Genomic DNA, 25080 nt, shown 5'->3' on the forward strand with positions numbered 1-25080 from the left:
AAAGGCCATTCATTTTAATTACATTAATTTTTCTATCCTTTAAGCAAGTAGAAAATATTCATTTAATATTCTTAATATATTTATTAAGAAGCTATTCAATATCACTATTTCCAGAAATGGAATTCTTGATAGAAGCTATCAAAAAACCATTCAACTTAAGATATATCAGTTGCCACCTGGTTGTTACTTACTCCAGATTATTCTGAAGATAGTAGAGAACTCCAAGCTCATTAAGTGTTCGAGCGTTATCTGAGGTATCTTTACCTAAAGTCAGCTCTTCCAACTGCAAAGATCGTTGACGAAGAAGAGCAAATCCATACTAAAACCAAATGAGGAAATTATTGCCTTGATATTCTACTGTCCAATAGTAAAACTAAGGAAAAACATGCTTGGCGTCAACCTGAAGAATTCATGACATAATCTGAATATGGATTGTTCTACAAAAAAAAATGCATGCATTACAAACTAGTGTACAAAAGGTCCTCTCCGGTTTGATACTATATTTTAAAGCAAGGAAAGGAGAGGTTAAATTATATTATAAAGTATATAAATATATCCCCCAAATTACCTATCCATTTAGATGAGAGACAGAGAAAGAAAGAGAACATTTGCATGAAAAATCTCCCTTCTTAAAAACAAAAGCTAAAAAAGAGGGGGGAGAAAGAGAAATAAGTAGGAATGACAGTACTGCTAGACATTTTCTCAGAATTATAAAAATACTTCTGATTTTTAAAAGCTTTGAGAAAAAGGAATCAAAACAATCTATTTTTATATGGAAAGTAATATAGCTAAATGTGATATAAAACTTTCAAGTTGTATTCATAAATGACACTTGAATTAATTTACTGCAATTGACAAAACTATGTAAATGAATACATACTAACAAGAATGCCAATCTAATTTGACAATAATTTGCCATTTTTCTAAAAATGGTGACTCAAGCCAACTGTCATTGCTTTTATAAAGACATTGAACACTATTCAGTGAAGTTACATGCGTTTACCAGACTGCCTTTCCGTCTTGCAGTTTTTTGCTGAATTTTGAAGGACTTCTTCCTAAGATGTTCAGCTTGTTCAAATCTAAAATGAAAAATTCTATTAATAATAACAGTGGTAGATCAACAGAAATTTTAGCAGTAGAATATATTTAGAAGATCATCATTTCTCAGGATGTAATGGGTATTGGTTCCAAATAGAGAGGCCCTGCCTAAACAGGACTGTATAACTCTTCTTTAGAATATTGCTGCAGGCATCAACATATATAGATTTAAACCTTTTCCTTCTAATTTCATCTTTATGATTTTTCTTTCAGTTGTTCCCTTATTAAATCTGGCACAATGCAGACATCCAGGTTAATATGTAGCTTTCATGTAAGTATTGGCTGTGAATATGAATGTTTGAACTTGAACTGTTGTTCTGGTTGAATTCTGATGATTCTATAACTAATCAGTATTATTTTCTTGGCAAAAATATTTTCTATTTTTTTTCCATGATTTTTTTAGTTCCTAACGCAGCTTATGAGTTCTGATATTTTCTGCTTCACTTCCATCAGTGTATTTAGCTTTGTCCAAACTAGCAATTTTTTTGTAAATAAGCTAAGTTGAAACCAAATTGAAGGAATTCTTTAAAATGATATTTCAAAAACTTTAGCTACAGTGATTTACAAAATGAATGAGGCAGGTAACACATAAACTAAGAAATATAGTAAAACAAATAAAAATATCTTTGTTTTATATACTATATTACTTTCCAATCCTCCCTAATTTTTCTCCCAGGTTTTCTTTAGATACAGATAAATTAATTAACTATTTAAAATCATTCTCAATCTTCAAAAATTTCATTCCCTGGCTATTGCCCCCAATGTTCTCAAACCCAATTTCTTGGCCAATTCAATACTAAGAAAATTCTGGCAGCACCCGAGGAAAATCTTGTTAAAAATGAAAGGGGGACAGGTTCTGGATAAAATGTTTTTTCCTTACTTGTTCTGCTTCTGATATAATGTTGCCAGAGCATCAAGGCAGCACCCGAGGAAAATCTTGTTAAAAATGAAAGGGGGACAGGTTCTGGATAAAATGTTTTTTCCTTACTTGTTCTGCTTCTGATATAATGTTGCCAGAGCATCAAGTTCACGAGCTATCCTGAGATGATCAGATCCATAAGCATTTTCAGAGATTTCAAGTGCTTGTTTATATAACTGCTCAGCATTGCCATATTTCTTCCATTGCACATAAACACTAGCTAATTGATGAAGTGACTGGGCCACTCTGGGATGATCTGGATCAAGAGCAGTCTCTCGAATCTCCAGTGAGCGCTGCAATGGAGCAATTGCCTGTGAAGAAGGTGGGTTTTTCTTTTTAGAAAAGGATGGACAGTAACACACACACACACACACACACACACACACACACCCCTACCTACCTGGCCCTAGGCTTAATGCCAGTTGTTGGCTTAATTCTACATGAGGTTGTTTGATTCAGTAAAAATGATAATATAAAATCAGGTGCATTGATTAATCAGTCACACAGCTAAACATATACAGATATGTTATATCTGTTGTCAAATTTCTATAATCATGAAAAATAAGCAGCATCCTTAATTAGAAGACTAAGGTTGATCAAATAAAAACACAAGTTTCTCCAGAAATCTGATTCTACATCTGCCACTAAAAAACAGAGATCTGAATGTGTCTTATTTTCTGGAGAGGTACTTACCTGACTGAGAAGACCTAGGTCTTTAAGAAATTGTCCCAGGGTCTCATAAAGATCAGCCAAACAGATCATGCTTTCTTCTCCTTCACAATTTTTCTCATATAACTTTAGAGAACTAAAATATTCTACTGCCATGGAGCTCTTATCTTTTCCAAGAAGCTGCCAGTAGCTGAGTAGTTCTGCAAAATGTCCCCTATAAGCAGTAAATATAACTCATTAAAACATTCTAGAATCTTATTGGTAAGGTTAATATATTGTGTGAAGTAATTACATAGATTGTTTGCTTTTGGTTTAGCACAACAGCTTTTACTTTATAGGTGCATTGGACCACAATAAGTGGCTCATAGTGTTTTTTTTTTCACTATTTCAATACAAAATAAACACATACCAATTTTATAAAGACACTGAAATACAAACATTTTCAACAGGTGCCTATATATCTTATAATCTATCCTTGCCACACTGCCTTTGAAACACTTAGCATACAATTTTAAAAGCTAGTGGTCTGGATCGTGGCTGTCCTTCTTATAGAACTGCATTGTTCTGTTAGGAAATAATGCTCCTGACAATAACATCAAATTAAAAACTTTACAGCAATGTAGAAACATACTCCAAAACAGTGGTGAAATGCTACCGATTCAGGCCGAACCAGTAGTAAAAATGCTACTGGTTTGCCAAAACTGGAGTAAACAAATGCTTTAAAAAGTAAAAAAAAAAAGTTCAATCACACGTCACAGATTTTTAAGCATTTTTTTTTACCACCAGTTCGGGTAAAATGCTAAAAAGGTTTTTAAAAGGTTCCAACAATGAGCTGTGACAATCAGCTGTGCTGCACGATTGTCGAACCTTTTTTTGTGTGTGAAGTCCAGCTGCTTTTGCATTGTGTGAGTCAGTTCTGTAGCTTTTGTTATTTTTGTGTAAAGTGTAATAGTTGGTTTTTGAACTCTCTATGACTCTGTGAGGTTCCTGCTTGTTGCCCGCCTGGTCACATGTCCACCAAGCCACACCCACAGAAGCGGTAGGGAAAATTTTTGAATTAACCACTGCTCCAAAAAGTAAAAATTCATAAAATATGTATTTAATATATCTAGATTTTATAGCTACCTAATTTGTGTAATTAGGACCCTAAGAAGCATAAATCAAATAGCTCCCTCCTTCCAAATATAAAATATTTTATGGCAAATAAAACAAACATGAATCAATATAAAATTCAACACATTTTGCAAGATCTTGAACTCAGAAGCTCATATGCTAAGATTAAAATAGGGTGATCAAATTTATAAAAGAGATCAGAGAGAGCTGATGTGCCTCAGTGAGACAGTCAGGAAATCTGTAGGCTCTGAAGAGCTTCACATAAATTCTGGCTGACAAACCATTGCCGGGGGTCTTCAGACCAGAACTTTCTTGGAGGGAAAGTGAAGAAGGAGATGCATCTCAACAGATCAAGAGGAATGTAAATGGTTCCTCGCAGGTCAGAGACTAGCTCTCTGAATCGGCGGCAGGGGAGGCAGCATTGTAAAATGGCTGCTACAACGCTGAGGGATCTGGATTAAGTATCGAGCAGCAGTGGTGATTAGAAGAAGTGCGGAGATCTGGTGAGAAGATTTAAATAATCAACTGACACAAATCAGAATTTGGAATGGGAAAGAACTTTGTGAATATAAAATACTATTAATGGACAGATTGGGAATTTGGCAGAAAGGAAAGAGAAAAAAAGAAAAAAAATGTCGTTTAAATGGTTAAGACCAAAGAGAACTGCTTGCTTTAAATAACTTGGACACAGAAATGAGAATTGGCTACCCATTGAAATAAAAAGCTTTGAATTTGGATTTGAAAAGACTATGTCTTTAAAAAGAAGTTAACTGACAATTGGGAATCTCATGGAAAAGAAGGAGGGAGGGGGAAATAGAGGCTAAAATACCAAGACTAAGGAAACTTGCTTTGCTCTAATCTACACATCTTAAGCCACCCTAATTAACTACAGGTGGAAAATAACTAAAGGAAGAATCAAGAAGAAGTTTTTGTCTCTCCCCTGTCGGCAATTTTATCTTTTTTGGATTTAAAATTAGAAAGCTGTACAAACAAGTTCAAAGAACTGAGGAGCTGCATTGCCATTTGCTGGAAGGAAGAAAAACACTACTTGAAGAACATGAAAATCTTACCATTTAAGATTTTGTTTTTGCACAGATCATTTGGCTTTGCCCCTGGACAGTTATGGAAGAAAAGAAGAATGTTTTCTTCCTTTTTTTTTTTTAGCTGAACTGGAATATTTGAGCTGGATTAGAATTGGAAAATAAGAAGAAACTGTGGAACCTAAATTGTAATTATAATGTATTTTAAAAGGTAAAAACTGAAAATTTTAAACTGGACACTATGAAAAGTTGGGAATTTGAAGAAATATGCAAGATTATAAAAAAATATGCATGTCATTAAAATTAAATAGAGATGTGAAGTTAGATATTAAGGAGAAACAAGAAGCGAGGGAAGAAGGAGGAAAAGAAAGTGGAACTACAGAAAAAGCAGTAGAAAATAAAAAAAACAGACAAAAGATTTCACTGGGTTTGACAGTGGCATAGGAAAAATGGAAAAGGGGGATATGGATATGTCCCAACAAAGAAAGGGAAGAGGATTATAGAAGGAAAGGAAATGGCCGGCAGGCATAGAGAAGAAAGAAGGGAATGAGTATACCACAAAGAAAAAACACAATAATAAAAGAAAAGAAGGAAAGAAGACAAGGAGACAGATAACTTTGAGGAGTACATGCCAAATGGCGCAGCAGAGGGTGATAAAAAAGTATGGTGGACTTGTAAAAAGGTTAAAGCATTTTGGATAAAAATATGGTGGATTATGCAAAATGTTCTTTAAAAAAGGATAAAGTTTACCCCTCAGTTATTCCTGTTAGGTATAATTACTGAATGTACAGTTATAGAGACTAACTTGATTTTGCATTTAATAACGGCAGCAAGACTGTTGGTGGTGCAATTCTGGCAGAAGGAAGATTTGCCTACTATTCAAGAATGGACATTAAAAGTAACAAACCTAGCAGAGATGACTAAAATATCAGCATATCTCAATGATCACTCAAATGAGAGATATAAATTGGAGTGGAGAAGATGGATTGACTATATTCAAAATAAATATGGGAGTAAGAAATTCCAGATAGTTTATGACTGAAGAAACAAGGAATGATATAATCTGTTTAGAGTTAGCCTAGCAAAGAGGAGTTAAAGCTCAAATGAAAGATGATACTAACTTTCTTTAAGTTTATTTTAGAATATCTTTCTAAAGATTTATACCCTGCATTGGTTCTGGGAAGTCAGGGGGGGGAAGGTTGGGGGGGTGGGGTTCAGGGGGGAGGGCGGGGGGGGGGGGGTAAACATTTGTAAAAGTTTTTTTTCCTAAAATTTTCAATAATTAAAAAAAAGTCATGGAAGGAAGAATATATACCCAGTAGAAAGAAAAAGCAGAAGTTTAGAGTTGGGATAAAAGGCTCACTAGGAAGAAGTGAAAAGGATAAAGGGGAGGGGGGAGTGAAGATTAACAGGAGACAGGAAGACGGGAAGTGTACACACACACACACACACACACACACACACACACACACAGGAGTAATTATATTAATATGAATGATTAGTTAATTGGATATTTAGAAATTTCTATGTGAAGAATATAAGTGAGAGATATGTGATTTGTTCTTTTACATGATAGTTAAACTGAGTTGTTAATTGATTGAATAACAAGGATGATAATGAAAAGATAATTAAATATAAGTTAAAATATATGGAATATGGATATTATGAAGATAAGTACATATAGTACATTTTAGAAAATGAATATAAGTGAGGTGCATATTGCCTGCCATGTTATGTAGAAGATTAATGGAACTATAATAAGCATTGAATAGCAAGGATTGTAACCAAAAGATAAATGTAAACTAAATAATGAAATTGGGGGGGGTGAGGGGATGGAGGGGAACTTTGAATATATTTTTAATGAAAAAAATAACTGAGATTATAAAAAGAGAACTAAAAGCTTGGGGAATGTAATGATGAAAATAGCTAGAAACTTTAACCAGGCCCAAACTTTGGCCAAAAAATTAGCTTGGGGGGGGGGGATAAAAAAGGAGTGTATATGTTAAAATTATTAATATGAAATATGTTTATTAAAATGAAGCTACTAATACCATCAACATTAAATGGAACCTGCTCAGATGCTGAAATACACCATGCAAACGAGATGAAGAAAGTGGAAGAGAGAAGGGAAACAAGAGAAGGAAGAGAGGGGTTAGGAGAGGGGGGGAGAGGAGGAGAGAAAGAAGGAGTGGAAAGAGGAGAGAGGAGAAGGAGAGAGGAAGGGGAAATAGAGAAGAGAAAGATGACAGAGAGAAGAACGGAGGTAGGGAGGAGGAGAAAGGGAGAAGAAGCAAGAAAGCGATGGATACATATACATATGGTGTATGGAAAGCAGAAGATCAAATGATAGTCTTTGGGGGTTGATGGTAAGACAACTTGTCATACTATTGAATAATACAAAATAGTGTTGATTATGATGTAATGGTATACATCTGGTTATTTGTATTTAAATACAAAAATAAAAAACTTATTAAAAAACTTATAAAAGAGATCCAATCTTAAAACATGTGTTCCTTATCAGAACATCATATTTTGAAACCAGATTATTTCTGCCATACTCAGAATAGATTTGGAATGTTTCATGGTCAGAACTTGTTTGCTTTACAATGTTTCAACAATTGTAGTTATAGGTTTTGAAATTACAGCAATTTCTGGGCCTCTTTTTACTATGTACTGCATATGATTTTTGCTCTGCATATGATTTTTGGACAAGCCAGTATTTCCAACATATGAATGTACAAATACTTTTAGTATACAAATTAAATAAACAGAATTTAACCATCACATGAACTATTTCCCCTGCTTTTCTTTTTTCAAGAAATTTTTATTTTTATTAAACAAATAACACAAAAAATCATCATCTTACATTGTATCTTGTAGAAAGTATGTAAATTGGTTACAATTAGCTTTCGTGCATCTCTTCTACTGTCATTACTTATATTCATATCAAATATCAGATTCTTAATGAGTCTTACTATCAACATAACATAGTTCTCATTTGACTAAAGTTATTTTAGTGTCCTTTCAGCTAAAATAATCCATAGTTAAAAACACAACCACCTGATGGCATTTCATTAATTATTACCAAAATCATCCAATAACCTTAAGCCTTTATAACATATTCTAAATAAAGAACAAAGTTTCTAAACCCCCTTTTTTTCCCAAATTACTGTTTACAATTTGTGTCCAAGTTCCTTTTGTTATGGTAGTACGTACGTATGTACATACATACATACATACATAATTAACTGTAGTTGTTATCATTAATATTGGTTAACAAAATATCCTTTACTGTTTATATCTATTTTCTTCTCATCAAATCAACACATATGTGTACCTTATTGCGAATATCAATTATTTATTTAACATAACAATCTAAAAGTTACTAAATTACTACTTACTAATGACAAAATTTAGTTAATTTTTTGTTATCAACTTTTATATATTCCATAACATTACACCTAACATATTCAAAATAAGAATTAATTAACAAAATTTCTAAACCTTTTTTCCCAAATCAATTTGCAAGTTATATCCAAATTCCTTATGTTAAACCAGTACGTACATACATACATATCATTAACTATATCTCTTATCATTTCATTATTATTGTTGTCATTAATATTTGTTTAATATTTTTTAACAAAATCATTTACGAAAATCCTTTACTATTTATATCCACTTTCTTCTCATCAAGCCAGCACATATGTGTACCTTATTGTCATTATCAATTATTTATTTAACATAACAATCTAAAAGTTACTAAATTACTAGTTACTAAGACTTAGTTAATTTTTTGTTATCAACTTTTATATATCCAATAACATTACACCTTTATAACATATTCAAAATAAGAATTAATTAATAAAATTTTTAAGCCTTTTTTCCTAAGTCACTGTTTGCAATTTATATCCAAATTCCTTATGTTAAACCAATACATATATATGTCGTTAACTATATCTCTTATCATTTCATTATTATTGTTATCATTAATATTTGTTAACAAAATCATTTATTACTTATATCCAACTTCCTCACTTCCAGCCAACATAAATATGTACCTTGTTACCATTATCAACTATTTAACAAAGCAATCTAAAAATTACTAAATTCCTACTTATTAATCACCAAACAGCTACTTTTTTATTAACAACTTTCATATATCAACCTGTATCCTTCCAGATACAGGTTGATATGTAGAGCCTCAGTCCATCAAATTTCCTTTTCCATACTCCCATTTTTTCACTTTCAAACACTTTCACTCCATAGATCAAATCATTAGTTTTCTTATCTTTGTATTAATTTTTCTCTTCAATTTTTGGGGCTCCATATTCATCATTTTTTTCTAGTATAAACTCTATCTTCTTCTCACTTCTCCCACTTTGAATTCCATCCCAAATCTTTTGCAAAGTTAAAGTTTCCTCTTCTGAAAATTGATCCATATTTCCAAATTGTAAATTACTGCCACTCTAGTTTTCAAGACTATATATAATATATATATATATATATATATATATATATATATATATATATATACATACATACATACATACATACATACATACATACATACATACATATATATATTATATATTTAAGCTATACATATATATATATATATATATACATACATACATACATACATACATACATACATACATACATATATATATATATATATATATATATATATATATGTATAGCTTAAACACAAAATCATTTGTAATCTTAACAAGAAAGAGGTTCCATTTTTTCCCCTCTCCCAATGCCGATAAGGATCTCAAAGGACAGCCGTGTAAACACTTTGTGCCCTTGGCTCTTATCACTTTTAATTATGGAACTTTAAAGTACAAAGACAGTGAAATCAAAGAAAAAACAGGAACAAATGCATAGTTTCAAAAACTTTGCATTGCTTCCTTTCATTCTCTGAAGTTGTCTCAGACTTAAGCGAAACAAAGTTCTTAAAGTTCTTAAATGGAGTTTAATAGCAAATAATAAAAAAAATTATTAGAGTAGAGAAGGAGATTTTAATCCTTAAGTTAAAAAATAAAGCAAGAAAAAGTCTAAGAAGAAAAACTGGTCTGTTCACTTTAAGAAGAGGAGGGGGGAAAAAAGTTGCGGGCACTTCAATCCACAAAGTGTAATTTACAAAAGGAGAAAAAACAAAAGCATACTAACCAAAACAATTCAATGCAGGTCAATTGCACCGCTTACTTCTTCAGCTTAAGGATTTAATTTAGCATAAAAAAGGTTTTTTGGGGGCAGTCTTTTTCAAAACAGAAAGGATTCCTCATTAGATGGACACACTTTCTCTTTCTGTTTCCTTCCATTCTGGAGCTGTCCCAACTTCATCAGCCTAGGCTGCCTTTTGTTGCCAGCTTGAAGACTTTCTCTTGGGTCAAACAGGGACTTTGCGGGGTCCCTGAGATCAGCAAGATGTAGTCTTCCTGTTCATCATCTCTTCGGGATGGTTTAGGTCCGATTGGACCACCCAGCGGCAAAAGTATCGGCGGCGGTCTCGAAGCATCGAGACCGCACGTCCGTACCGTTGAGACATTGGCTCCTCCTTTCATTTCCCCTGCTTTTTTTTTTGAATTTTTATTTTATACACATAAGCACATCAACAGAACACATAAACACATTGACAAAAATAACCACATAACTTAAAAACAACATAGAAACAATAAGTTCCATCGTATGTCATACAGCAGTTCCGAATTGGTTTCTTTGCAGTTAGTGTTTTCCCTTCTACACATTTCTATCTTGCGTTCATAATCTCGTTATTCATTATCCATTTTTATATACATTTCTTTATTTATTTATACTTAGCTACTTATGATCAAGTATTATTTACTTATATTGTGCTTTATATTTTTACTGTCATTTATTCTCTTACATACAGTTATAGGTATACATTCACATAGTTATTCTTTTTCTTTGCCATTCTTATATTATTATTATTCCATTTAAAAGGATATAAGGTATAATTTCGAATGTATTGTTTACCATCCTTCACACCTACTATGACACCACCTTATTTTCTCTTACTTTTCTTATCTCCCTCCCTTCCTTCTCTACTTTTCTTCCTCCTCTCCTTCCCCTTCTTCCTTCCCTTACTTCTCCCCTACTCCTACCCTCTGTCTTCTCCTTCCTACCTTCTCTCCTTCTCTTTTTCTCTCTTCCTCCCTCCTCTCCTTCTCTTTCTCTCCCTCCCACCCACCTCTCCTTACCTCTTTCTTCTTCCCCTACCTCTCCTCCACATCTCACCTTATTTTCTTTTTCTTTTCTCCCTCCCTTCCTTCTCTACTTCCTTCCTTCCTCCTCTCCTTCCCCTTCTTCCTTCCCTTACTTCTCCCCTACTTCTACCCTCTTCCTTCTCCTTCCTACCCTCTCCTCTTTTTTTCTCTTCCTCCCTCCTCTCCTTCTCTTTCTCTCCCTTCCACCCACCTCTCCTTACTTCTTTCTTCTTCCCCTACCTCTCCTCCACATTTCTTCTTCTTCTCCTTCTCTCTCTCCTTCTCTCTCTCTCTCTCTCCTACCCTCCACTTGTTTCCTTTCCTTCGTCCCCCCATTCCCTACTTCCTTCCTTCCTCCCCTCCTTTCCTTCCTTCTTCCCTTCCTTTCTTTTTCTATTGTTATGGGTGTCTCTTTTAAATCCAGTTTATGTTTTCCTGAGGGTGTTATTTCCACAAGTCCATTTTTTTTCCATATCATTTCCTTTTTTCTCTATCATTCTACAGTCTATATGCCAGCTATCATCCTGATTTGATTTCACCAATCATGACCCCCTTGTTTTACTCATAATTATTATTTTTGAGAGTTCTATTCTTTCATTGCTTTTTATTTCTTTGCTCCATCCATCTATACCAATTAACCCATATCTGGTCTACTTTCAATTTCTTAGGAATATTAAACATCTGGGCTCTTTTTTTTAGTGTGTTAAGTCCATTCAAGTTTATTGACATAATTGTTATTTCTTGATCCATCTTTAGTTGAGATTGTTTCTTTTACTTCTAGTTTGTATCTGACTTTTCCCTCTCGCGCCTTCCTTCTCTGCTCTCTCTCTTTCTTGCCTCTGTTCTTCTTTCCTGCTTCTTCCACTGTCTTCTAATGTTTCTTCCTCTTGACCTCTGCATTCTAGTTCCTTTTTGCTTCCTTGTTCTCTTTCCCTACTGCAGTGTTCTTCATAGAATTTGTGTGCTTCTTCTAAATTCTCTATCTTATATCTTTTTCCTTGCCAAGATACCAGAACCCCTTCTGGTACCAACCATCTGTACATTATTCTATTTTTATTTAACTCGTTTGTTAAGAATTGGTATTGCTTATGTTGTTCCTGAATTCTCCGTGGGATCTGTTTAAGCGTGGTCAGCTCTTTTCCCTGTAGTATAATCGTCTCTTCTCTAGTTTTTTTGTACACTTCATCTCTGGCAGTTTTCCTAGCGAATCTTACATGCACTTCTCTCGGGAGACTATTTCTTCTTGCGTAGTTAGTATTCACGCTTTAAGCCTCATCAATATTCCCTCTCACTTCCTGTTCTTTTTTTTGCAGAAATTCAGAAAAATTAATCATTTTTTTCAGGTCTTCCTCCTTCTCTTCCGATATGTTTTGAAATCTTAGGTAGAATGCCGCTTTTTTGTTTTCAAGTCGGATTATTGATAATTCTAATTCCTTATTAAGTTGTCTATATTCTATTTCCATCTTTCCCATCTTCTGATCTGAGTGTTGTATTTTTTCTTCCATAGATGGAATTTTCTGTTCATTGATTGCTAAGGCATTCTGTATCTTTTCGACTTTATCCTCTACATTCTTGATAGTTCCTTTCAATTCCCCCATTTCATTTTTTAATTCTTTATGATTCTTCCTTGACTCTTCTTGGCTTTTTGCCAAAGTCTCCTGCATCAATTAGAGCATCGATTGCATGTTCTGCATCGTTGGTGCTGGTCCCGCTGATTCTGCCATCTTTTCAGCTTTCTCCAACCCCCCCACACTCTCGATTGACCTTTGGTTTGAGGAGGGGGGTGTTGCTGAACTCACATTGGGTATGGTCTTTTCCCCTAATTTTACTGAAGTTGCCATTTTTAACCCCCTATTTGTCCTTGCCCACAATTGGCTATAACTTTAACCTTGTTTATACTTTATCAAGGACTGAGCCCCGAAAATACCAACAATTTTCCTTCCATTTGCAAGAGCGGTGCAAGTTAGCCTCGAACTCTGGCCTCCTACATTGGGGCCCTTATATATCTTTGAGAAAGAGACTTTCAAATATACAGCCCGCTAACCTCCACCAGTGGGGCAAGACTATATGGGAGCCGTCTACGAACTCTGGAGCTTTATACTCAATCTTGTTTGTCTACAGCCACCTTATATACTACGTACTTTTGACTTGGTGGCTAAGGACATCTCCCCAGGACATAAGAAGGGAGAGGAGCAGACCATCGCTTCCTCCACTGTTTCCATTATATATTATAATTGCGCAATTTTAATTAGAATGTTGAGTGTATGGGAGTTGCTTGGAATTGAATGAATGCCCACTTTTAGTAATTGTTACCTTTGTATTTTATATGTTTTAAATTCTTACGTGGGATTTGTTAGAGTGGATAAATGAGAATGCTTGACTCGGAGGACCTGCTGGGGAAGGCGGGAGGAACTGGGGTGGTTGGGGGGACCATGGACATGGGAGTGGGTCGGAGCATAGCGGTCGTGACAGGGAGAGGCAGATACGGCGGGGACCTTAGGGCTGGCCATTACCGGGGAAGGAGGGTTCGCTACATTACAGAGATCCCTCCTTCCGGCCCTAGGAGTCCCACTCCAAGACCAGATGGCGCGAGTAGTCAGGACCCTGGTCTCAGGCTGTTGTCGCTAAATGCCAGGTCTGTTGTTCACAAAGCTCCCCTCGTCCGGGACTTAATTGTTGACGAGAGGGCAGACCTGGCATGTATTACTGAAACCTGGCTGGGCACAGAAGGAGGAGTCCCCCTTGTAGAGATGTGCCCAGAGGGATTTCAGGTGCTTCATCAGCCGAGAGCCCAGGGAAGGGGTGGCGGTGTGGCTATTGTAATCCGGGAGTCTCTGTTACCTCGTAGGGTCCCTGCTCCGGAGCTTGTCGGGTGTGAGTCTCTGCTGATAAAGTTGGACCTCAAGGGTCAAGTGGGTTTGCTGCTAACGTACCTGCCTCCCAACTGCGTTGCAGCATCCCTCCCCTCGCTCCTCGAGTCAGTAGCCGAGCTGGCAGTTGAGTTCCCCAGGCTTATAGTTCTGGGGGATTTCAACTTGCCATCGCTCGGTGAACGCTCTGAAGGGGCGCAGGAGTTCATGGCTTCCATGACAGCCATGGGCTTGACCCAAGTAATTCGGGGCCCAACCCATGCAGCGGGTCACATGCTCGACCTCGTATTTCTCTCGGAGCAGTGGATGTGTGATCTTGGTCTGAGGGGTAATGAGATCATACCCCTGTCGTGGTCAGACCATTGCCTACTGAGGCTTGACTTCCGGAGGCCAAACCCCCACCGTAGGGAGGAGGAACCGACCAGGTGGTTCCGCCCCAGGCGACTTATGGACCCTTTGAGGTTCCAGACGGAGCTTGGGGTTATTCCTGATACCCTCGCCCACAGTTCGGCGGAGACTCTGGCTGCCGCCTGGTACTCGGCGGCGTCGGAGTCTCTCGACCGGATTGCGCCACTACGGCCCCTCCGGGTCAGTGGATCCCGGAGAGTTCCCTGGTTTACCGAGGAACTCCGGGAGAAGAAACGCCGGAGGAGATGCCTAGAGCACCAGTGGAGGTCCGATAGGTCCGAGGCAAACCGAGCACTCTTAACTACCTGCACCAAGGACTATGTCCGAGCATTAAGAACTGCAAAAAGATCATATATTTCTTCCTTGGTTGCGTCCGCCGAGTCACGCCCAGCCGCCCTGTTCAGGATAACCCGCTCCCTCCTTAATAGGAGGGATGCGGGAGACCCCTTGCAGGGTAGGGCTGAGGATTATGCTCAATTCTTGGCGGACAAAGTAGCTCGGTTTCGATCGGACTTGGACTCCACCGCAGTAGATCCAGCTGAGACACAGGAGGATCATTTGCCACATCAGTTCTGGGTTGAGTTCCAGGAAGTTGCCTCTGGGGATGTGGACAAGGCCATCCGAGCTGTAAGTGCCTCCGCTTGTATTCTGGACCCGTGTCCCTCCTGGCTGGTGGCCAACAGCAGGGAGGTGACACATGGCTGGATCCAGGCGGTTGTCACCGCCTCCCTTCGGGAGGGGCACTTCCCCGCCGCGCTCAAAACGGCGGTGGTGAGACCCCTCCTAAAGAAACCATCGTTAGATCCAGCCATCTTAAACAACTTTCGTCCTGTCTCCAACCTTCCCTTTATCGGGAAGGTTGTTGAGAAGGTGGTGGCCTTTCAGCTTCGACGGGCCTTGGAGGAAGCTAGTTATCTTGACCCCTTCCAGTCCGGCTTCAGACCTGGTTACAGCACAGAAACCGCTTTGGTCGCATTGACCGATGATCTCTGGAGGGCCAGAGATGGAGGCTATGCGTCCATCCTGGTTCTCCTTGACCTCTCAGTGGCTTTCGATACCATCGACCATGGTATCCTTCTGCGACGACTGCGGGAGGTGGGAGTGGGAGGCACTGTTTTGCGGTGGTTCTCCTCCTACCTCTCGGACAGGTCGCAGTCGGTGTTAGTAGGGGGGCAGAGATCGTCCCTGAGGCCCCTAACATGTGGAGTACCTCAGGGTTCGGTCCTATCCCCCCTACTATTTAACATATACATGAAACCGCTGGGCGAGATCATTCGGAGGCACGGGATAAAATACCATCAATATGCGGACGATACGCAATTGTATCTGTCCGCCCCGTGCCAACTCAATGAAGCGGTGGACGTGATGAACCGGGGTCTGGAGGCCGTTAAGAACTGGATGAGTGCTAACAAACTGGTGCTCAACCCGGATAAGACCGAGTGGCTGTTGTGTTTCCCCCCCAATAATTTGGCTAATACACCAACGCTTAGGCTGGGGGGTCAAATTTTATACCCCTCAGATAGGGTTCGCAACTTAGGAGTCCTCCTGGATCCACAGCTGACTTTTGACCATCAGCTGTCAGCTGTGACCAGGGGGGCATTTGCCCAGGTTCGCCTGGTCCGCCAGTTGCGGCCCTACCTAGATCGGGGGGCCCTCACAACAGTCACTCGAGCCCTTGTGATCTCTAGACTGGAATACTGCAATGGGCTCTACATGGGGTTGCCCCTGAAGTGCATCCGGCGACTACAGCTAGTCCAAAATGCAGCCGCGCGAGTGATAGTGGGCGCACCTCGGTTCGCCCACGTTACACCTGTCCTCCGCGAGCTGCACTGGCTGCCTGTTGGTCTCCGGGTGCGCTTCAGGATAATGATGACCATCTTTAAAGCACTCCATGGTAGTGGATCTGGGTACTTGAGAGACCGCCTTCTGCCGATTACCTCCCTAAATCGACCAATCAGATCGCACAGACTGGGCCTCCTCCGAATTCCATCTGCCAGTCAATGTCGACTGGCGACCACACGGAGGAGAGCCTTTTCTGTTGCTGCCCCGACCCTATGGAACGAGCTCCCCATGGAGATCCGCACCCTCACCACGATCCAGACCTTCCGCGCAGCCCTCAAGATCTGGCTCTCCCAGCAGGCCTGGGGATAGGCTTCCAATTACCCGCCCGAGTGTTTGATTGCTGAATGAAAGTTGTGTTTTATTATTTTTCTTTTGTTCACAAAGTGTTTGTTTTGACCTTGCACTTCCCCTCCCCTGTGGTTGTAAGCCGCCCTGAGTCCCCTCAGGGAAAAGGGCGGCATATAAATCCCAATAAAACCTAAAACCTAAACCTAAACCTATCAGTAATATCAATAATATAAATAATTGTATAATCCACTATTCAGCAACAATTCAACTATTAATCTTTTTTTATATCACCTTTCAATACTTAAACATTCCTATGTAGTATTCTATTTAATTAATTTGATTAATATATATTATAAATTTATATATCACACTCTTATCTTATATCAATAAATGTTTCTCAATTTTATCGGTTATACAAGTATTCACTTCTGTAATTAGTCTCTCTATGTTCTCTTACGACAAGCTTCACCATTCAAATTTACAGTCCACTAGGTGTCACTCTCTCCTTGGTATCACAGTTAATATCCACGAAGCAAAAGTCTATTTCCAGACAGATCTCTGTTGCAAGCTCCTAGTCAGATAAATATCAAATGCTTAAAAGTTCAACACAGCAGCAGAAAGACTGGTGAGCAGAAAGAAAAGGGAACTCCGTTTACCAACCCGCCTATTAAGCAGTCACTTCTTTGAACCTTCCAACTCTTTTCATCAACTTTTATCTTCTGGAGTTCATGTCAGGTTTTCGTTCTTACTGTAGCTGATCTTTATCTTCCAGCTGTTCCTTCCTGTCCGTTCTAACACTCCGTTCTGCTCCGCTCCTTCTCGGCAAAATTGTACTGTAAAAACAGCCTCTCTCCCAGCTACTTCTTCCAGCACACCCTCTCTGCCAGTTTTGCGTTGCTCTCCTCTCTGGATTGTCAGCAATAATAACAAGCATCCGATTTCAACTGCTTCTATCTCTGTTCCTCCTTCAATGCAGCCGCCACTGCTAAGGTCCTAACCAAAAGGTAGGATATTTCTTCGCTCGTTTAGAGGGTTTCTCCTATCCACAGGGGATTTGTCTTATCACCCCAGGGTCTACAGAGTATCTCCTTTGATCTGCTGATCTCTTCAGGATCAGCAGTGCTCCTAACCCCTAACTCTAACCCCTGCTTTTTTTAATGTTCTATCGGTTTTTAAAATATCTGAATGGGAGCTCTTGGTTTATTGCTTACTTCAATCCAGTTTGAAGCCAGAATTAACAGATATTTATATTTTGAATCAAAAACATACACAAACATGTTACTCAGGCATTACTATCCATCCCACAGGACAGTGATCTTTACTTCTAGGCATTTTAAAATTGTATTTTCCAGAGACTGAAACTGCTATTTCCTCTGTAAAAACAGCATGCTTTGCTCACTGAACTGAATTCTCCTAGTTAAGTAAAAGGATGAAGGAGTAACAACAGAGAAGAAGTACCACAGTAAACCTAAACTGTCTTTGGTACAGTCTCCCACCCGCATGAACAGCAGGTATCAGCAATCTGTGAATCAGCCCTTGAAATATTCTGAAATGCAGTTCCCACAACTTATTCTGAGTTATTATGGTATTTGTAGTTAACAAGAATGAGGTCCAAATCATCAAGAGGCCACCAGATTGTTTACCTTTTATATATTATTCAGCAAATTATCTCCCTCTGTACATTTTAGATATATGATACGAAACAGAACAAAGAGCTCTTTATTTCCCTTTCCAGTCTAAAACAAAGTCCCTGACAAGGGCAACAGGACATAACTTTTGAACTGTAATAAAGAAAAAATATACCAATATGGCATTTAGATGATTTGGGAAGAATTCTTTTACTAATTTTTGCTCTGAATAACCAAAATGCATAATTAGACCTATACCCTTTGTTATTTAATTCAATAGGATTCCATGTTTTTTTTTTAAAATCTTGTTACCAGAAACCTACAAACAAAGCCATCATCTAAATACTTCATTCTTACCTTTTATAAAGATTCTGAGATATAGAGAGATTCAATAAGCATTTATGTAACTTCTGCTTATCCCCTTGTTGCTGGAACAACCAGGGCAATTCATCTGCACTCCTCCATGTCATTCGTTCTCCACTAGGGTGATCGTAGTGGAAGAATAGGTAAGAAAGTAAATTGCAAGGAAATGGGAGTAATTATGTAAGTTACAATAGAATTATAATACTATTTTACAAAAGCATTTATTTGAACATGAAATATATATGTTCTTTCTACATGTAATTTTTTTCAATTTGTAGTGATAATGTAAAAAAAGACCAGAGAAAACAAAATTAAGAAGTTTCTTCTATTGGTGAATCACAACTAACATATAAAAGGAGAGGTGGGGGAGGAATGTCCTGCCTGGGAAAACAACATAACACAGAAAAAGTTCTACTAAAATATTCTACTAAAATATATCATCTTTCAATACTCTCAACCATGTTATCCATTTGGATCAATTATGTGAATTAGGGCTGGGCGGCATATTTTTACACTAGTTTAGCTGCTTCCTCCAAGGCCAGCCCCAATCAGTGTTGATAGGGAATGAGAGAGATCCAGTCCTCAACTGCTTGCTTGAACTGTGCAATGCATTCTACATAGAATTACCCCAAAGTCCACTAGATTTCAGCTGGTGCAAAAATCCAATTAAAGAAATAGACAGAAAAACAAACAAATAACAAAATGAGATAATGGTGAAAATGAGATTTGAAATATGGGGTTCCTGAGTTATATCATAGTCCTTTAGCTGCCCTATCATTTAATATTTAAACTACAACTACTTGGTGTGCAATATGTAGGACAAACATAATATTCCTAGTTTTTATCTTCTTACAGCAAACAATCACAGATAATGAAACTGCAGATAAGAAGAATGTGAAAAAATATGTGTACTTAAAAGCCTGCCATATTTTGCATGCTTAAAATTTCCCAAAACATGCTCCAAATTGTGACTACGTGAAGCCATTTATCATGGATACCAAAATCTGAGCTGGATAAATTTTCTGATGAGAAATCCTGCTGACAACAAAGCAGTTATAACCAAAGCTACCTTCATCATTTACATAGTAACTAAATAATTTCTGTATCTCATAATCTAAAAATCTTACCTCAGTTGCCTGGTAAAGTAGTCTATCAATTTTTCTCTGTGAGAGGCAAAACCATTCTGACTTCCTCCTATATATTCCAATTTCACTGTATCCCAAGCCTGAAAAGAAACACTAGTTCTATTGTGTAACAATAGTAACAAATAAACATATTAATAAACATGCATGCTGCCCAACTCAATGCCTCTGAGAAGTTCCTAACATTCAAATATAAAAAAATTACGATATAATCAATTACTTAGAAAAGAAAAATAAATTAAGCACATCTCACACTGTCTGCCAAAGGTCTGGATGAACAACCAGGGTTTTATGATTCTTCTAAACTAGGGGTCCCCAACCTCTGGGCTGCAGCCCATTACCTATTCGGAAGGGGCCTGTGCGAGCTGTGGGCCAGCATGCACAGGTCAACTTGTACAAGCAACAGGCCGGCACATGTGGGCACATGCGCACAGCTGAACTTGCAAAAGCTGCTCGTCCATGTGTGTGCATGCCAACCTGCCAATCACGCAAGTCAAGCTGTGCATCTGCACACACAGCCTACTGCTCATGTAGTCCGGTTCCTCCCCATACCCAGACCACCAAGCAGCAAAGGTTGGGGACCGCCATTCTAAACTATAGCAAACAAGAGCCTCTCTGGATCTGTGGGGATTCCAGAATTCCAGAACATTACTACAGAGAAGATGTGTTTGCTGGGTCCACAGATGACACTGATTAAACAAAGGAACCTAGAGAATACCCGCAGTAAGTGTAACTTTCCAATGAGAATAATAAACGGTAATCAGCAAATCATTTCCCAGGAAATAAAAGAAAAATCCAGGTTTATGCAGGTAGAGGTAGTCCTTGACTTACAAAACAATTGAGCCCAACATTTTTTTGTTAAGCAAGACATTTGTTAAATGAGGTTTGCTCCATTTTATAACCTTTCTTGGCTCAATTGTGAACCACTCAAAAAAGTGAACCACTGCAGTTGATAAGTTAGCAACTTAGATGTTAAGTGAATCTGGCTTCCCCGTTGACTTTGCTTGTCAGATGTTCTTAAAGATGATCACATAACCTTAGGACACAGCAATGTTCATAAATATGAACCATCTTCCAAGCATCTGAATTTTGATCACATGTTCATGGAGATGCTGCAAATATTGTTATATGAAAAACAGTTTAAGGGGTGGCATTGAAATATGTTAGCAACAGGTTCTCTGCCCGGTTGCTGGGTGGGCCTATTCAGCCTCCTGTACCACGGGGGGGGGGGGGGGGGGTCCCTCAAGCCTCCAGAAGGGCAAAAACAACCTCCCTTGGGCTCTGGAAGCCCTCCGGAGGCCAGAAATGGCCCCGTTTTTGGACTTTCAGTTGGCCTGTTTTTCGCTCTCCCCAGGCTCTGGAGGTTTTCCTCGAGCCTACAAGAGGGTGAAAACGGCCTGCCGGGCTCTGGAAGCCCTCCAGAGGCCAGAAACAGGCCCATGTGGGCCCTGCACTTACCTGGCATGATGAACAGGCCATGTGGAGACTCCTGGGAGGGGAGGAGTGGGCGTGGCCAGCCAGTCCTTGCAACCATGGTTCAGCGAATCAGTTGCAAAATTAACATCCAGTTTACCTGAACAGGTGTGAACCGGCTGATTCCCACCCATGGTCAAAAGTCACTTTTTTCAGAGCTATTGTAACTTTGAATGGTCACTAAATGAATTGTTGCAAGTCAAGGACTATCTGTGTTTTTACAAATGCTAGGCTATTATAGTGAAATATGTACTGAATTTTACTTGCCATTTCTTGCCTGCTGTGTGAGAGATTTTCCATCAATACTGGATAAAATAATTTATTTTCTTAAGAACAAACTCATAGGGAAGTGGTGTGAATATAGGAAATAAAAACTACATTAATAGTGATATATTAATCCGTTACTTTTTAACTTTTAAAAAAATCTGTCCAAAGCATTAACAGAAACTGGCAATTGAGTAGATATAGTAAATACAGTAAAATTATTAGGTAACTAATTTCTTTGCCAAAATACCTGAAGATGCTGAAAACTTAACAAACCACAGCTATATGTCAAAATGCACATTTTGTGCATACTGTAAATTAAGGAGGCAAGCATTTCCCATGATAGTTCAGGGCAGAGTTCCATGAGTTCTGATTCACTGATTCCATTGTGACTAACACTGATGAGGCATAGAATCTACAGAACAAACACACAAATAATTTTATTGTATTTATTGATTTTGCCACATGAATATCAAGACAGATAACAGTACTGTTAAGAAAACCAGGACGTTTTATTAAACTACTGTTATGCATTTCTTTATTGGGTTTCCCTTTATAGAAAAATCTTCTATATGGAGATCACAAAGTATCCTAATACAGGTAAGTCCTCAACTTGTGGCCACAATTGGGACTGCAACTTTTCTCATCATGTTATTAATAAATGAGTCATTATATGACTGTGTCCAATTTTACAATACTTTTTGCCATGATTATTAAACAAATTCAGTTTTGCCCTTTGACTTTGTTTGTCATAAACTAGTTGGGAAGACTACAAGTGAACCTTGGACACTGCACCTATCATAAATACATGCCAGTTGCCAATTACCCAAATTGGATCATATGATTAAAAGAACCCTGCAGTGGTCATAAATGCGGGATCTGGTCATAAGTCAATTTTTTAGTGCCACTCTAAAGGTCTCTAAACAGATGGTCATAAGTTCAGAATTATCCGTATTTTTCTTTGCAGAATACAAAAAAAGGCTAATTTAATTTTTTTTGTTTCATTTTTAGTGTTTTTATTATACTATTTTGGCTGTTAGCTGCCCAGAGTTATTTATGTAAGATGAACATTTCTTAAATAAGTAATGATCACAAAGACAAGGGACTATATTTACTTTTTTTCCTGAAAATTCTTGGATTTTCTTTTTTTTATTATCAATTTTTCAACATGAATCTCAAGAGTTTATAATGAATCTTATACAACTGAAGTTTAAAAAGAAATAACTGTTTTGAAAGACAAATGTAAAACAAAGGGGTTTGGATGATCATGGAATTAGACTGCAAAGAAAACTCTTAAATTACTGAGTCCAATCCCGCAGAAAATGTTAATCAAAATACCAATGACTGCCAGGAAACAAGGGAAGCTACAAGTCTCCCATCTTATTAGAAGAGCGAAAAACTGAACTTACTTGCCTTTCATTATTCATATACTAAATTAGTGTTTTTCAGCTTGGCAACTTTACAATGTGTTGACTTTAATTCTCAGAATTCCCAAATCAGCATAGTGGCTATTAAATTCTGTGAGTAGTAGTCTCCAAACTGAATGCTGTCAAATTTGAAAAACACTGTCTTAAGTGCCATATCCATAAAATTATATGTGCTACTGAATCAGCCTTTCAAACTTGCCTCTTTCATGAGCCTTTTCTCCTTTTCACTTTTCAAGGATTCTTCAACTGATCTCAAAACTAGCTGGTAAAGAGCCATGACATCCTGGCACTCAAAACACTTCTGTAGAAGTACATCAATATCTTCTGTGCTTTTGGTGCTGTATAATACAAAATATTTAAAAGGATAATAAACAATATATTTGAATTTTCACTTGAAATAGGCAAGTATTAAGAATCATAAATCTTCACAACTAAAGCTCAAATGATAATGATGGTTCATAATCTAAAGTCACCTGTTTGACATGGGAGAAATTGAATAAAATAAATAAATAATACATAAGAGCAACTGCTAATGCATGCCACATTTTGTTAACAAGGGAGATAAAGAGAGGAGAGATGAAAATATGGCTATACTTTTGGCAAATAAGTTGCCTCTAAGATACGTTTTATCCCAAAGAGCTCAATCAGTCTTAACTTTTAAGGGCGAGACATCAGGCAGAAATTCTTCAGGGAAACAACAAAATGAAAATTTAATCTAAATAAAACATTTGAATTTACTAACCAAAAGATATCTAAAGTTAGCTTAGTGTTTACTGTGCTAAAGCAAAGCAAACCCCAATATAAATATAATATAAATAAGAACAGTTAATAAACCTGTAAATTAACTGTTAATTACTAAACCTGTTAATTAACTTGTTAACTAACTTGTTAATTAACCTGTTAATTAACCTGTTAATTAACCTGTTAATGACCAGAAACCTGTGAATATACAGTAATAATAAACCTTGATTCACAGCTAAATCTAAGCAGCTACATCGTACCAAAGAGGAAGCCTACAGAAAAGGTGATAGAATGCTATATGATCAGGCCAGAAACATATTAACAAGGGAGATCTGAGCAGCAAAAAGAAGCTACTCTGAAAAGCTAAGTAATCAGTTCTCAATAAATGAACCAGGAAAACATATGGAAAACTCTTAATAATATCACTGGTTACAGCAAACCTCCTTCCCATGCTGAAAGAAATCAACAATTGGCAGATGACCTGAATGTAGGTTTGAGAGAAAACTACTGCCACCCATCTCCACAATCTCCATCTCAAATATATAAACAACAGCTAAGCCTCCTACAACCTACCCCATCCCATTGGGCCCACCATCCCTGTGATTATAGAGAATGAGGTGCAAGGTCTATTTCAAAGACAAAAACCAGGAAAAGCACCAGGCCCAGACAAGATAACTCCTTCTTGCTTAAAAGCTTGAGGTGACCAACTGGCCCCCATCTTCACCCACATCTTTAATAAATCACTAGAAATGTGCTATGTTCCTTATTGCTTCAAATGCTCTACTATCATCCCAGTATCAAATAAATCTTCCACCAAGGAACTGAATGATTTCAGACCAGTTGCTGTAACATATGTAGTTATGAAGACCTTTGAAAGGTTAGTGCTGGCCCACCTGAAAACCATCACGGATCCGCTGTTAGACCCCTTGCAATTTGCCTACTGAGCAAATAGATCAACAGATGATGCTATTAATATGACTCTACACTACATCCTACAATATCTTGAATATCCAAAGACCTATGCAAGGGTCCTCTTTGTAGACTTCAGCTCAGCATTCAATACCATCATTCCAGATATAATTCTAAATCAGCTAGCTATATCTGACCACATTTGTAAATGGATCATAAGCTTCCTAACAGACAGGAAGCAGCAGGTGAAGCTAGGCAAAATCACATCAGACACCTATATAATTAGCACAGGATCCCTCCCCCCAAGTGCTCTCTCCACTTCTCTTCTCTTTATGTACCATGACTGCACCTCAAAAGATCCCTCTGTTAAAGTACTGAAGTTTGTAGATGATACAACAGTGATTAGTCTCATTCGAGACAACGATGAATCTGCATACAGACGGGAAGTTGAACAACTAGCCTTGTGGTGCAATCAGAACAATCTTGAACTAAATACACTCAAAACCATAGAAATGATGGTAGATTTTAGAGAAACCCTCCTATACTACCACCTCTTACAATACTAGACAACACAGTATCAACAACAGTAGAGCCCTTCAAGTTTCTAGGTTCTATAGAAAGCTCAAACTGCCCAAGGAGCTGCTAATTCA

At 37.8% G+C, this 25080-nt stretch overlaps 1 protein-coding gene across 6 annotated transcripts in view; it reads right to left on the minus strand.

Moving 5' to 3' along the window:
- Positions 1 to 25080, minus strand: part of NPHP3 (nephrocystin 3) — a 96895-nt gene that overhangs the window by 17355 nt on the left and 54460 nt on the right. For 5 of the 6 annotated variants that reach the window (XM_032235160.1, XM_032235159.1, XM_032235158.1 and 2 more), the window contains exons 16-23: positions 22980 to 23118; positions 21604 to 21768; positions 19602 to 19699; positions 18469 to 18591; positions 2711 to 2900; positions 2087 to 2328; positions 1004 to 1079; positions 192 to 319 (exon numbers count right to left, since the gene is read on the minus strand). In XM_032235160.1, coding sequence (XP_032091051.1) covers positions 192 to 319; positions 1004 to 1079; positions 2087 to 2328; positions 2711 to 2900; positions 18469 to 18591; positions 19602 to 19699; positions 21604 to 21768; positions 22980 to 23118 — 1161 coding nt within the window. Of the gene's footprint in view, positions 1 to 191; positions 438 to 1003; positions 1080 to 2086; positions 2329 to 2710; positions 2901 to 18468; positions 18592 to 19601; positions 19700 to 21603; positions 21769 to 22979; positions 23119 to 25080 lie in introns of those variants that run through there. The other variant, XM_032235163.1, reaches the window with a different exon arrangement.

This window comes from Thamnophis elegans, chromosome Z (assembly GCF_009769535.1).
Source record: "Thamnophis elegans isolate rThaEle1 chromosome Z, rThaEle1.pri, whole genome shotgun sequence".
In the NCBI taxonomy this organism is placed as follows: Eukaryota; Metazoa; Chordata; class Lepidosauria; order Squamata; family Colubridae; genus Thamnophis; species Thamnophis elegans.